General features: G+C 41.1%; 1 protein-coding gene across 4 annotated transcripts; it reads left to right on the forward strand.

Annotated features, from left to right (window-relative positions):
• The first annotated feature begins 1,131 nt into the window (after nucleotides 1-1,131).
• Nucleotides 1,132-13,415, forward strand: csnk1e (casein kinase 1, epsilon). Of its 4 annotated transcripts, XM_073490291.1 has the most exons (11): nucleotides 1,132-1,183; nucleotides 2,540-2,637; nucleotides 2,824-2,934; nucleotides 4,713-4,861; nucleotides 8,403-8,631; nucleotides 8,930-9,100; nucleotides 9,230-9,378; nucleotides 9,512-9,710; nucleotides 9,817-9,962; nucleotides 11,134-11,199; nucleotides 12,045-13,415. In XM_073490291.1, the coding sequence occupies exons 2-10, from the start codon at nucleotides 2,562-2,564 to the stop codon at nucleotides 11,164-11,166; spliced, it is 1,263 nt and encodes a 420-aa protein (XP_073346392.1). In that variant the 5' UTR covers nucleotides 1,132-1,183; nucleotides 2,540-2,561; the 3' UTR covers nucleotides 11,167-11,199; nucleotides 12,045-13,415. The 4 variants fall into 4 exon arrangements, with proteins under 4 accessions (XP_073346392.1, XP_073346389.1, XP_073346390.1 ...); XM_073490288.1 differs by lacking the exon at nucleotides 1,132-1,183 and having other exon boundaries at nucleotides 2,504-2,637; XM_073490289.1 differs by lacking the exon at nucleotides 1,132-1,183 and having other exon boundaries at nucleotides 2,504-2,637; nucleotides 12,048-13,415.
• The last annotated feature ends 1,143 nt before the right edge of the window (nucleotides 13,416-14,558 follow it).

Consider the following 14,558-nt stretch of genomic DNA (forward strand, 5'->3'; position numbering starts at 1 on the left):
ATGTATTCTGAATTATACAAAAAGTCTGCAACTCCGCTTCAGACAGGCCTTTGATAAAATGTTAAAGGAAAAGTTCAGACAAAAAGGAAAATTCAGTCTTTACGTACTCATGCCGATAGAAAGTTGGTTGAAGTTTTGTTTTCCACAAAAACATTTCTGGAGCTTCAGAGCAAAACAAGCGTTGCAGCGCTCTCTTTAAAAAATAAGTAGGTGGGGACTTGTTTTAAAACGTAAAAAAACCCACGTGAAATGGCTTCATGCAGCTTGTCTGCGGTAGTCCAAGTTTCCGGAAGCCCCGACGAGCCAAATTGATTTGAAAAGACGTTATTTACAACCTTGACTTGTGGGTTGAGCAGCTCCTGCACCAACTTCAGACGGGGTGTGCGCTAAGGCTTCTAGCGTAGCAGCTTCGGTGAAGATTTCAGCTAATAAAAGGTGTAAATTAATTATTTTTCATCATCTACTTCAGTTGTTTAGGAGAATGCTGCTACGCCGCTTTGCTGTGAAGAATAAAAGAATATATATCAGGCAAAAAAAGACTTTTTTTTTTATTGTTGGAATCACCACTAGAGGGGGTTGACACATTTGCACACACATAAATCCATGCTCATTTAGCAACCCCGCGTGACTTAGTGTAGCACACTGGGCATTATTACATTATAATTAAAGAATTAAAAGATGTGTCGGTGTAGATGCATGTTGCAGCTTTAAGTGAGGTGTGTGAGTGCTGCTTCATTCATGCCTGCACACAGCAGCAGCAGCAGCAGCAGCAGCAGCGCGGCGGCTTTAAGACAATCCGGGCATCTCCTCCAGTCTGTGGATGACATCATTGATATTGTCAATGGTGTAAACTGAGAGAGGGCTGGGTGGGGGTGTGTGAGGGGGGAGAGAGAGGCGCAGCCACACAAGAGAGGGAGAGAGGGAGAGAGAGGGAGAGAAGGACCTCAGTGTCTGGTTTCGGCGTTTATCCACCTATAAGAAAATCGTGACAGTGAGAATCTTCCGGAGTAGCACGGCTCGGCTCGTCTCAGATCAGCTGTATTTTTTGGGTGGGTCTCTGTGGAGGGGTTCGGGTCACAGATCTCCGAGGTTATGAGCCGTCCGAAGCCGCGTCGGTGCGTCGCTGTCCAGGGTCCTGAGTGAGACAGAGCCAGCGGGCGACCACGGAGCCTGACATAACCCGGTGAGGAGGAGGAAGAGGAGGAGGAGGAGGATGTGTGTGTGGGGGGGTGTATGTTGGCTAGTCAAGGTGTCTGGAGGCTTGTATGTGTGTGTGTGTGATGGTGTGTGTGAGGTGGTTTTGGGTTAGATAAATCGAGCCCAAATACAGTCGTGCTGGGGCGGGTGTGGGGGGTGCGCTTGTTCAGAGGTCCTACCTGTATATAGAGGGTGCGGTTATGGGGATTATCAGCACATTTGATGGCCAGTGAGGGATGAACGGTGTGTTTTCTGCATTCAGCACCTTCCCTTTTTGCCTCGCTGGTGCTATCTGGGGCAACTGCATGAAGTAATCTCTCTGAAAATATAACGTCTTGCCTGTTTTTGCAGTCCTTTGCAGCACCAGTGGCTCTCAGTTTTGTAACACAGCAGCTCTTAAGAGGCTGTGAGAGGAGATGAGCTGGAGAGACCTGAGGTAAAGGCTTTGGTACTGTGCAGCAGTGCCTTGTTTCCCCCCACACAGCATATGTGGATGGGGTGTATGTAGGTCCACAACGCAGCCAAGACTAGAAAAATGAACTCAGTCAGCGTTTAGTGCAATGTCAAACCGGCTTGTGAAGCCTAACCTCTGTCGGTAAGAGCCCTCAGTCATTTCCCACTCTAAGTCTGTATTTCATGGCTATTCAGACAGATACAGGGCTTGGGTGAGGAAAACATGACTCATTCAGATTTCGTCAGGGGACTCCAGTCCAGAAATTGGGAGTTTATGCAAATCTCTTGTACACAGGACCAGACTCCCTTGAAGTGCTTTGGGAAGAGTGTGAGATGCTGATCCAGCCCCCACCTCCTGCAGCCCTGAATAAATCATGTTATACAACTCCACGCTCTGCTCCTCTTTGCTCTCACCTTTTCCCCGTGCACTTTATAAACACTGTAATTGTTGTCCTCTGAGATACCAGAATTTATTATCAGGTCCTCTGGAGGTGTCAGAGCTCTAACTCAACCAAACATGGCCGTTACGAGCAGGGTGGTTACACTGAAAAATGTTTGGCCTCCATAGTGGGGTTAGTCACACGAAGTGGCGTTAGAAGTGGAAGTGAGCAACATTTTCCTTCCTGGTTCCAGTGGGTTCAACTCAGGCTGGACTACGTCACTGCTGTGGATCAGTTATTTGCGCTTTTCATTCTTTCTCATCTTTCCTGTCGTTTTTTTTCCCATGCCTCCACTTTTATTTTCTCTCATGATACAGCAGCCCCAGGGCTCATAGCTTTAAGTTCAAAGTCTGCAGCTTGGCACCCCTGTCCTTTAACTCTATTGATCAACGGTGACTGATGACTGAAGCTCTGTGTGTGTTTGTATCTGCGTGTGTTTACCCCCTCAGTGAGTTGAAAAGCTCAGGAGCCATGGAGTTGAGGGTGGGGAACAAGTACCGCCTCGGGAGGAAGATAGGGAGCGGATCCTTTGGAGATATTTACCTTGGTGAGAATTTGAACTGTGCTAAGCTGACACTGTTCCTTATTTTTATCTTTAAATAGCAAGAAGCATATAATACACATATTCCAGTTTTTGTGCACTGTTTAAAATAGATCTCACTCTTAAATTTCTCAGGTCCCTTTATGTGTTGGAAATGACTAATGCTTTGTAACTACTTCTCTGGTATTTCAGGTTCTAACATCGCTACAGGAGAGGAAGTAGCCATCAAACTGGAATGTGTGAAGACCAAACACCCACAGCTCCACATTGAGAGCAAATTTTACAAGATGATGCAGGGGGGAGGTAAGACACACCGGGAAAGGTTTCCGGGTTTTTGAAAGCTTTACTAGGGGGCACTGAGAGGCAGTGAAGAGTTTAAGGGGCACTGAGGGGTAGTGAAGGCTGCTGAGGGGTTTTAACAATGATTACTGTTGCCGAGGAGGCGTTTAGAGACATTTCAGGACATTTAAGGGCATTTGCGTGCATTCAGGGTCATTCAGGGACACACAGAAGGAATCTTTGACTGGAGTGAAGGAGCATTTATGTCATTTCAGGGTTGTTGAAAGATATTAAAGGTCATTCAGTCTCACTGAGGTGAAGTCATGGCTGCTGAGTGCTGTTGATCTCTGTTGAAGCCTTGCATGTTAATGCATAATTTAAGAAAGACTTAATTGATCCTTCCAAAGCTTTCACATTCCATAGCAGGCTAAGGTTAGAAAACCAACAAGAACTATTTGAATGAAATAACTAAATAATATATGTAACTATAGCATTACGGATGGTTAGGGAAACAGAAAACCTTCATACTACATCAGCTATAGGTTTGAATTAGCCCCCCAGATGTTTCTATTGAAATAAAAGTAAAACTTTAATTGAATTTTGTTTTTTTGTGTGTTTATACTAAAATTCATACTTATTGCACCTTTAAGTAAAAGTATAATGGCAGTGTTTTTCAATCCTGTTCCTGGGGGAGTCCTGTCCTTCATGTTTTAGATGTTTCCTTGCTCCGACACACCTGATTTAAATGAATAAGTCATGAACAGGCTTCAACAGAGCTTGATGATGAGCTGATCATTTGAATCAGGTGTGTTGGGGGAGAAAAACATCTAAAACACGCAGGATAGGGGTCACCGAGGACCAGGATTCAAGAATACTGTACTATGATCTAAAAGTACTCTGTTACAAATTAAAGCCCAGAATTTGAAATGTTACGTAAAAGTACTGTATTATAAACAAAATGTACTTACATCTATAAAAAATAAAAAGTACTCATTGTGCTTTTACAGTGTTTTATTATTATACAATAATATATCATTACGTTGTTATGATACTCACTAACAAATACATGCAGAACTTGCTTACATGCAGAGATGCCACTGTTTAGATTATTAGTATAGTCCTGCATCATATCATATAGACGCATATCGTGTTGCGTAGTGGAGCAAAAAATACCATTCATTTTCAAATGTAGTGCAGTAGAAGTATGCAGTGATCAAAATTGTAATCAAGTACAGAACTTGAAAAATGTATTCAAATACAATATACAATATACATAATTACATATTTAAGTATATAGTATTGTAATATACAGTATGTGCAGTCTATGTAACATACAGCCTAGACAGTAATAATTCTCCACCATGAAATATATATGAAAATATAGTAGTAATATTGCATTTTTATATAGTGATATAAGTAATATAAAGCAATGTTAGCTATGGTGTTAGCTACAGTACTACTACTCATAATACTACTTCCACAGTGATAATAAAAATAGTAATATATAACTGAGGACAAGTTGCAGATGAATTGTTATTATCAGTAAAATGAAAGTCAAATACTGGGAAGTAGAGCGATGGTTCCCAACTAGGGGTATTTGTACCCATGGGGGAACTTCTGCAGTTGGAGAAAGTTTGAAAAAGTTTGAAATATTGATTTGTGAATAACCTAAAAATAATGTTAACATTCATCTTCTGTTATAGCAGTGGTAGGACTATAGATGCAAACTGCATGTGAAACCAAATAAAGTGAAAATTGGTGGTTTCCTAACCTTCTGATTCCCCCTCCTCCCTTCCCAACAGTAGGAATCCCATCTATTAAGTGGTGTGGAGCAGAAGGCGACTACAACGTTATGGTGATGGAGCTGCTGGGACCCAGTCTGGAGGACCTGTTCAACTTCTGCTCCCGCAAGTTCAGTCTGAAAACAGTCCTGCTGCTGGCCGACCAGATGGTGAGACAGACTGACTGATTGTAGTCAACATTGTAAAACGTAACAGTCAACATGGGATGATATGAAAATGTAATGTCACAATTATCTTCGCCAAAATAATCATGATTCATGATATTATTGATTATCATCAAAATATGCTTAAAACTCTTAAAATGGCACTAAACATAGTGGAATCACATTACCTTACATTTTCTTGAGAGACAAACATTCTTCTGCATGATGTTGATGAAGGTTCTCAGTCGTCCAGGTCATGGTACTTGTAAGTGCTGTATCGTAGGCAACTGGATTTGTGTCAGTTTCTTGAAGACGTTTCACCTCTCATCCAAGAGGCTTCTTCAGTTCTAACTATCTGGAGGGGAGTCGCAGGCTTTTAAACCCTGTGTGGGAGTGTGAGCTCTGAGTTTCAGAGTCATTGGGGCCAAACGTGGGTCATTGACCCAATCGGCCTTCATGTGGGCCTTCAACTCTGAAACTCAGAGTTCATACGTGAACGTGTCCTTAGCGACTTTGTAAGGACACTCCCACACATGGTTTAAAAGACTGCAACTCCCCTCCAGTTAGTTAGAACTGAAGAAGCCTCTTGGATGAGAGGTGAAACGTCTTCAAGAAACTGTCCAGTTTCCTACGATATAGCACTTAGAATTCGTCTGCAACTTAAATCCTCCCATCCCCACATACAGTTCATCTGGGTTTTTTTCTGGGATCCAGAGCCAATAATTGTCAGACAGTCCGTTAGTAGTAATTCATTTCCTTCCAAGCTTGCTGCAGAACAGTGTTATGTTTCCTGATGGCGTCTGGGTTTTTTTTAAAGGCACCCAAAGATGAGAAACAATGGATACACAGTTAAAGTTATAGACAATGGAAAGGTGCACTTGAAATTATGCAATTACAAACAAATTTAAAAAGATAACAGTAGTCTAAAGTCACACCTTTGCTCACGTATGATGCACTGAAGTCGACCTCAGGCTGGGGAGTTACACAGATTTCAATAAATGGATGTGGCTATTTTTGGACTGGAACTAAGTGGATCATTTGAAATCGGAGAATAATTCTCATCTAAACCTCTGAAGCTTGTTTCCTGGCTCGAGACAAAGCTTATCCCCTCACTATCTTCCACCATTCAGCTCCTCCATAAAAGTCATTTCAAATCTAGGACGTGGAAGCTCCGCAAGTCGGCCTAATCCTTGTCGCAGGGGTCAGCCTGCGGTGTCTTTTATGAGCCTCCTTAATCCCTCATATGTCATTCTTTAGTCTACAACTGGCACATTTGTTCTTTTCGTCCTATTTTCTCTTGGCAACTTTGACCTCTTTTCCTAATCGCTCTGTCATTGTAACATCTCTCCTCTCCTCTCCTCTCTTCTCCTCTCCTCTCCTCTAAAAGGGCGATAATGAAGATTTTAACTGTCCTATAACATGAAATGACCTCAATATATCTGCAGACAAGCGACTAGAATTATTGATCAATACCAGTGACTCAACTATTATTTTACCAGGCAATGAGACTTGCAGCCTTTAAAACTCACTCTCAGTTTTAGACCAAACACTCTATAACTGCTGGAATATAAAGACTCCAAGTATCACAACTCTACCAAAAGTCCTTCACACATTCTTATGTGAAAAGGGAACAACTCTTGGCCAGATGCTCAGACTAAATAATCACTATTCTGGAAACCTGAGGAAAACTTGATTCCTTAAAAAATCAATTTATTTATATTGTCCAACAACAAAACATCAGATCAGTCAGATTTGGGGGTTTGGCCAGTATTTGTATGTTTTGGAGCAATGCAGAAATGATCAATTTCTACTTTGAATTGTGCAATTCTTTTTAATACGCTGTGAAAATCAGCTTGCAGAGATGTGCGAGAAAAGGTATTCCATCACTAAAGATTTTATTGCTTTCCTTTTTTTTTCAAAAATTGTAATAACTGTTTGGCTATGGAGTTGTAATCATGGACTGTTTCAAAACCCCTCCTCGTTGGTGCATTCAAGGACACTATGGCATTGACATATTATAGTTGCATGCTTAAAGGAGACCTGTTATGCTTTTCGTTTTTGTTCTTTCTTTTGGTGTGTTGTATATGTTCCTGTGCATATAAAAGAGCTTGAAAGTTAAAAAGGTCAAAGTCTGCACCTACAGACGCTCCTCTCTCCCACAGAAAACACTGCTCTGGCAACGCCTCGCCAGTAGTTCCGCCTTTTATTCTGTGACTTGCTGACACCACCCTATGTCGCCATGTCACACATTTGCATACTTTTTGCAGAGTGGCTAGTTTGGTACGTAAGAATTAATTTGGCACAGCTGCTCTGTTGTTGTTGCAGTCCAGGCTCAGGCGTGTGTAAGCTGACCAATCAGAGCAGACTTGGGATTTGGGAGGGGGGACCTTAAAGAGACAGGAGCTAAAACAGAGCGTTTTAGACAGAGAGGTAATACAGTGCTGCTGCATTTGACAGTATGAGAAAACTGATTTGTTTTTTTAGCATTTTAGCAAGTAAATCTATTGTTGTAGTAACCCAAAAGAAAAAAACGATGAACTCGAAAAAGAAAAAAAAAAATCTTATATCTCCAAATACACATAGTAGCATCCTGTGGCACTTCTAAGGTTTGCAACATTGACATATTGACGTATCTCCATTTCATCATACTGTACAGAAAAGAAGCCAAAATATCTGGTGACGTCATGAGCCAGTGTCTCTGCGATACTAAATAGTGTTGTCATGATACTGGAATTTTTAACTTCGATACAATACCTTGAAAAATATCAATATTTAATAGTGCAGGGAAACATTGACATAACATTGGAGGCATACATTTTCAGATTTTTATGAAAAGATAAATATATCGAGGCTTGTGTACTGTGTGTTAAGCAAAACAGCATCTAAGTTAGTTTACCTCTGGAGCAGGTGGGACTATGTGGGCACCACTTGCTGTTGGAGAGGAGAGCAAAAAGATGCAGCTTGTACTGGAGTATCGATACTGTAAAAAATGAGTATTGGGACCATTCCAAATATTCAGTATCAAAATGTTTTGATATTTAGATACTTTTGACAACACTAGAACTGATTGGTGCAGTGGAGCCGTGGTATCAAGTTTCCGCTTATACACATGCCCAGCTCAATCTTGAGCAGGGCTCAGTGTAAAAAAAGACATCTCCCCCCTTTTTATAACATCAAATAACTAAGTGATAACTGAACAAAAAAACACTTGAACATACATTAGCACATTAAGAACGACATAGAATGACAGAAACATCTTTTTGGAGGAATTTATTTGTGCGTACCTTGTGGTTTTCTTTGTTTGACCCCTTTCTATACAGTCAGTCGTTTGAGAAAATAGTAGTATCACTTTGAGCCAAAATGTTCATCTAGATTTATTTCATGTCTCTGTAAGTTGACTGTCATAGCATACTGACATGAGACAACCCGGGGAACTCTTTGAAAGTCTAAACCCAAAAACTCATAGCATCTTCTTATGAATTGCATTTTTTTGGTAATGGGATAGTGTTAATCTCTATTAAATCCTGCTGTCATCTCTGTACTTCAGATCAGCAGGATTGAATATATCCACTCCAAGAACTTCATCCACAGAGACGTGAAGCCCGACAACTTCCTTATGGGGCTCGGCAAGAAAGGCAACCTGGTCTACATCATCGACTTTGGCTTGGCTAAGAAATACCGTGACGCCCGGACGCACCAGCACATCCCCTACCGTGAGAATAAGAACCTCACCGGCACCGCCCGCTACGCCTCCATCAACACCCATCTGGGCATTGGTGAGACAGCATACACACTGAGGCTGGCCTAAATATCTGTGTGAATGTGTGTGTTCTGCTAACCCCGCTGTGGTTTATGTGTGTGTTCACAGTAAAATGTCAGCAGAGATGCTGCAATATGCATGTTTATTGATCAGGACTAGATTCTCAGTTCTCAGAGCTACAGCCTCCTTCCATTTCCTTTCCTTCATCTTTCTTCCTTTCCTCCTCTCCCTTTTCTTCTTCTCTTTTCTCAAACCTTTACGCCATTTCACACTCATCTCCCTTGACTCTATCCGTTCCATGTTTGCCTCCACAGAGCAGTCGAGGCGAGATGACTTGGAGTCTCTGGGCTACGTTCTCATGTACTTCAACCTGGGCTCTCTGCCCTGGCAGGGGCTCAAGGCTGCCACCAAGAGGCAGAAGTATGAACGCATCAGTGAGAAGAAAATGTCCACCCCCATCGAGGTGCTCTGCAAGGGATACCCCTGTGAGTGTAGAGAAACAGAGAGTTCTAAAAGCAGAAAGACCAATTTAAAGAAGTCACATTTCTTTCTAAAAAACCTATACAGTTGACCTGTCTTTGTTTAAAATCCACCTTTTTTCTTGTGTTTCCCAGCTGAGTTCTCCACTTACCTGAATCTGTGTCGTTCGCTGCGGTTCGATGACAAACCGGACTACTCATATCTGAGGCAGCTTTTTAGGAACCTTTTCCACAGACAGGGCTTCTCCTACGACTACGTTTTTGACTGGAACATGCTGAAGTTTGTGAGTAGCTTGTTCAGAATTTATACCTTTCACAGTGACAGCTGCAAACTGTCCCCTGCTTTTCCATTACTTTTCTGTCCTTTCTCTACTCCACAGCATAGGTTCACGTCTGTACTGTTCCTCTGTGTTTCAGGGGGCAAGCAGGACCGCAGAGGATGGAGACAGGGAGAGAAGGGAGGGAAAAGAAGGGGAGGAGCGGGCAGGAGGAGGCCAAAGAGGAGCCGGAGGCCGAGCTTTGCCGCCTGGTCCGAACCCATCAGCAGCCAACAGAGTGAGGAACGAGGCAGATGCTGCGCCGTCCAACCCGGCCACACGTGGGGTCCAGCAGTCAGGTGAGGATGCTGTTTGTGGTTCTGGATGTTTGGAAGGAACTGTGGCCTACAGCTGTAACAGAATGAAGGGTCTTAAATTCAAACGTGTATCTTTGTTTGTGCGCAGGTAACCGCTCTCCTCAGGCGGGGAGAGCAGAGCGAGCCGAGCGAGAGAGGAAGGTGGCCATGAGGCTTCATCGCGGGGCCCCCGCCAACGTCTCCTCCTCTGACCTCACTGCGCGACTCGACCAATCACGCATCACTGCATCACAGGTAGGGAGATAGTGGATTTACATTTCAGTGAGGTTTCGTTGTGAGGGGAGTAGCTGCATGTTTTATGCGCATCCGTTGCTTTAGCCGAGTGCTCTTGTCTTATTCATAAAAACGTGCCTTCAGATTAAGGTGGAGGTTTGTGGAACACAGTGCTTACAAGTGCAGATTACATGCTTTAGATTTAATGCTGCATGCACCAAATATTTATAGAGGCTGGTGACATCTTATTGCTGCAAGTTTTTGTGTTTTTCATGCTATTACCCATGCTAGTTGGTCGGTTGGTACACCACTTTAGCATTGCAGTGTCACTAGAATGTCTCCTGAGTCTTATTTTAGACCATAATTACATATCAACCATAATTAACTGCAGCTGATATTACTCCCATTTTCTATGTAGCATGAACTGCTTTTTTGTGCATCAGAAAGATTCTCATTACCTTGGACTGCTGACATTGCTCTATTTTCTGTTGTGTTCGCCACTCATGTTGATACAGATTCATAATTTATCATTTCGACTTGGAAATATTGGAGCTGGGAAAACATTCAAACATAATCTACTCATAATTACCACCACCAGCATATTGATGTGCAGAGTTTTTGTTTAAGTCTGACATGATATAGACACAGAATAGACTAATCCGCCGAGGTTGGCTCCTTGTGTCCCATAGCCTCTTTATAATTTGTAATTGGACTCCCTCTAGTGCTTCTTCATTTATTAGGGATCATGTCTGCCGTCTGCAGTAACGGCAGCAGCCATCCTAAATATCCAGACTGATTGTGCTGTATCTTTATATCACTATTCGAAGAATCTTACACACACTAAAATAATGTGATGAAGCAGATGTTGGTAATTTGAATACACACAGTCTTACACAAATTAAGGATATTTGCATATTATCCTCTTATGATCTTGACAGTTCTATTTAGTAGCCAATGATTGAGCCAGTTTCAGCAACGTTTCTGAGAGGAAAACCTGTTTGGAACTGCCAACAGATCACAAATAAGCATTTTCTGACCAAATAGCCCAAAGAACCAAACTCAGGAGATAAAGAACTAGGACAGAGTACTGGCTTGGAAGAGCTTGGATTTTAAATTACAGCGTATTCTCTTCAGGTTTCTGTCTTCTCCCTTTGATCCGCTTCAAGCTTCTCATCTTTCCCTCCACTCTTAGGTCAGTGTGCCGTTTGAACATCTGGCAAAGTGAGCTCCTCCTGGCTGACCTGCAGGTCAGTGGCAGGTACGGACATGTCACACACAAACACACACAGCATGCTTGAACAGCTATCTGCATCTTTTGTCCTCTGACACCTCTAACCCTACATAGCCAGGTAGAGAAATAAATTGCTGATACTCAACAAAAAGCAGTGATATGCTCAAAAAAACACTTACAAAAACAAAAAACTTAAATACCCTAAACATCATAGAATAAATCACCTGAACTTCAGAGTCACAGTTAAAGTACAGATGTATTTTGGAGTGGATGCAACAACATGGCAGTAAAAACAAAACTTTCCGTCAAAGCCTTTTTTTACTGGATAGGTCTGGAGATATTCTATATATTCCTTATTGTTTTACTACCAGCTGTTTTAGCCTTTTATTAAAAATGAAAGTAAATTAATAAAGATTAATGTCTTCAGTTGGCACCAATGGGCTTTGGGCCAGAGACAGGACAAAGTTAGAGACAGATTTATGCCACATTTGCACCAAAATTTGTGTGTATAAGTGTTTTTTTAAAATGTGGGTAAAGATTCTAAAAATAGGCGTTACACTTTTTCACACTGCCAGTTTCCCTTTCAGTTCCCCCCGCCCTCTTTATCATGTTCATCATCACGAATGTGCCAGAAAACCAGGCATAAGATCAATAATATCAATAATAATTCGGAAGTGGACACACTGTTTTTTACCAGAGCTGATCACAGAAGTTGCTAAGGAGTGAGACATCATGCATCCGTCTCATCTCTGTTGAGAGTTGCACATGCACAAGATAAGCCATAAACAACGGTTACTTTTTAGATTGACTTGACAAAAATATTAATCCCTAAAGTGACATTTCTCTTTCTTTCCTTGTTTCTTGTGGTTCAGCAGCTGCAGGGTATCAAATACCCCTTTCTTTTCAAATGGATGAATGGAAACATGAGTGAGTGTAGGAAGACAAGAGGAGGCGGATGAGGCGTTGCAGGCCCTAAAGAAGGGGGATCGAGGCCATCCGTGTGTCTGTCAGTATGCTGTGTGAACACTGGTGACCAGGAAGAGCCCAAGGAAAAAACCAGTGGGACAAACTGACTCTTGGCTGGAACTGGTTGGTACTGCTTTTCGGGGAGCGGCCGGAGGGGGAAGGGGGTGAAACAACACACAGGTCCCAACCCTTCTTACTCATATTCACCTGTCCATCGACTCAGAGGCTCGACTTGCAAAAAAAAAAAAAAAAAAAAACCATCAAAGTGCACAAAAATGGACTTAAATTGAATTATTCTTTGGTTTACACATGTGGTTAAAAAAATCAACTATCAACCTGCTAACGTTTGAGAGCTACATCCGCTGCTTATGGTGTTCTTGATAATAAATAAATAAATATGTAAACAACTATGGAGATGAACACAAAAGAAGTGTATTCAGGCCTATAGTATATATAAGCCTGAATATATAACGAGACAGGAGAATGCTTGAAAATGGACTAAGGAGGATATCAGAGGCGGGAATGAATGTGAGAGAGTCTGCAGTGAGTTTGTGAATGGAAGCGAGGCTGCTTTCCGTCAATAAATGTCAGTGTCCGTCTGTGTGTTATTGTCTTCAATGTTTGTTTAGCCTTTAGCTTTGCTTCAGAGAGTCTGACGAAGGAGGTATAAAGGAGGAAGAAGTGATGTATTACCCATGAATTCTAACAGAAGACTGGTCCCCACCTAAAACTTCATTGAATGTGGGAGGAAGACTACTTTTAGCTGAGGACAGAATAAAAAGGAGAGCCATGAGGATTGTATGATATGAAAAAGCCTTAGTCCAGCTTGTAACTCCAGGTATGAAAAAGACTTGAGAAAGTTGTAAGATCTTGGTGGTGAACAAGTCTGGTGTTTGTATTTTTGTTCGTTTTGTTTTATGATACATGTAAAAATGTGTAGATAAGTTTTGCCAGAATGTCACAGATTGTTTAAAGATGGAGCTTGGAGAGAAGAGTGCTGTTTACTTCCTGACAGCTCTGGGGGAAAAGTGAAGCAGAGATTTTTACCTTTAGAGTCCGCCTGAAGTGTGTGTTTTGGTCTCCACTGTGGTGGGCAATGACAAAAAGGTTATTGTTAATATTTTCAGGAGGGTTTTGACCCGGGCCTGTCAGGATGGACTGGTGTCACTGAGGGGAGTGAGCTGTCTGATGTCCTGTACATTTCTTTACCATGCTTCAACTTTATTACTATGATATTTGTGTATATTTTCTGAATCAATAAAAATATACACAGCTTACACAGACTTCTGATAGTGTGTTTCATTTGATTGCAAAATATTGACTAGTCATATTTATTATTTGATGCTAAATATATATTTCCACCTCTTTTAAATTTTATAATTGCACCGAGCTCTTAAATATATATATCTATTATATTGATTTTCTCTGTTGCTCTTTTTTTTTTTTTGAAGAATATTTTTTGGGCATTTTAAGATATAACGATTACATGGTATGCATCTTAGACCACTGGGCACATGGACGCCCTACTTGATTTTTTTTGTTCGGTTATTTATCTGTTTAATGCTGTGTCAAGTTCACCACAGCTCACCTAATGTTACTTTATGCTGTTATGTTGTTGTTTACTTTTCTTTCTAAAGGAGTCACTGCACCTGCAGCTTCAATTGAAACACCAATTAAATGCTGTATTCATAACAGATCAAATGAACTAATGCATAAATGAATAGATCACACACCAGACATTTTTTTGAGGCCCACCACTTCACATACATTTTGACATTTGGTAAACAAACAACATAACTGCCAGATGATTATTATTATTATCTTCATTAATGTAGCTGGGTATATATTTAAGCATATCAATTCATATTTCGGTATTCATATGCCATTGGATAGTCGTTTATTTTTAGGAAAAGTATAGCCCTTCATTATACATATAATTTATATGCATTTAACATTTAATTTTAATATGTGTCTTATCCAGGTTTAGATATTTAAATGGGAATTTAAATGTAAAGATGCTTTCTCCTGTCTTTAAGGGAGGTGAAACAAATTATACACTTTTTCCCACACATTGAACCTAATGCTTATTTTTAAAGAAAACATAAATGAATAAATTCATCTATAAGCACTGAAAGAGATTTTTTATTTTCATTTATTTTTTAAATAAATGTTAAACATTATTTAATGTAGGCAGCTGATGTTTTTTTACCCTCTGACTGGGTCCCCTGGAGGTAAGGAGGCCCTTAAGCATGTGCCAACATCCTTAGGGCCATAATTGACATGTCATAGAAAGGAAACTGCAGGTGTGCAGTGATTGATATCAATAACAATAACAATAACAAATACTTGCCGTATTTCATTTAATGGTTCCAAGGCCGTGATATTGTCCGCTTTTGCTGACTGGCATAACTCACTGTGGT

This window comes from Pagrus major, chromosome 20 (assembly GCF_040436345.1).
Source record: "Pagrus major chromosome 20, Pma_NU_1.0".
In the NCBI taxonomy this organism is placed as follows: domain Eukaryota; kingdom Metazoa; phylum Chordata; class Actinopteri; order Spariformes; family Sparidae; genus Pagrus; species Pagrus major.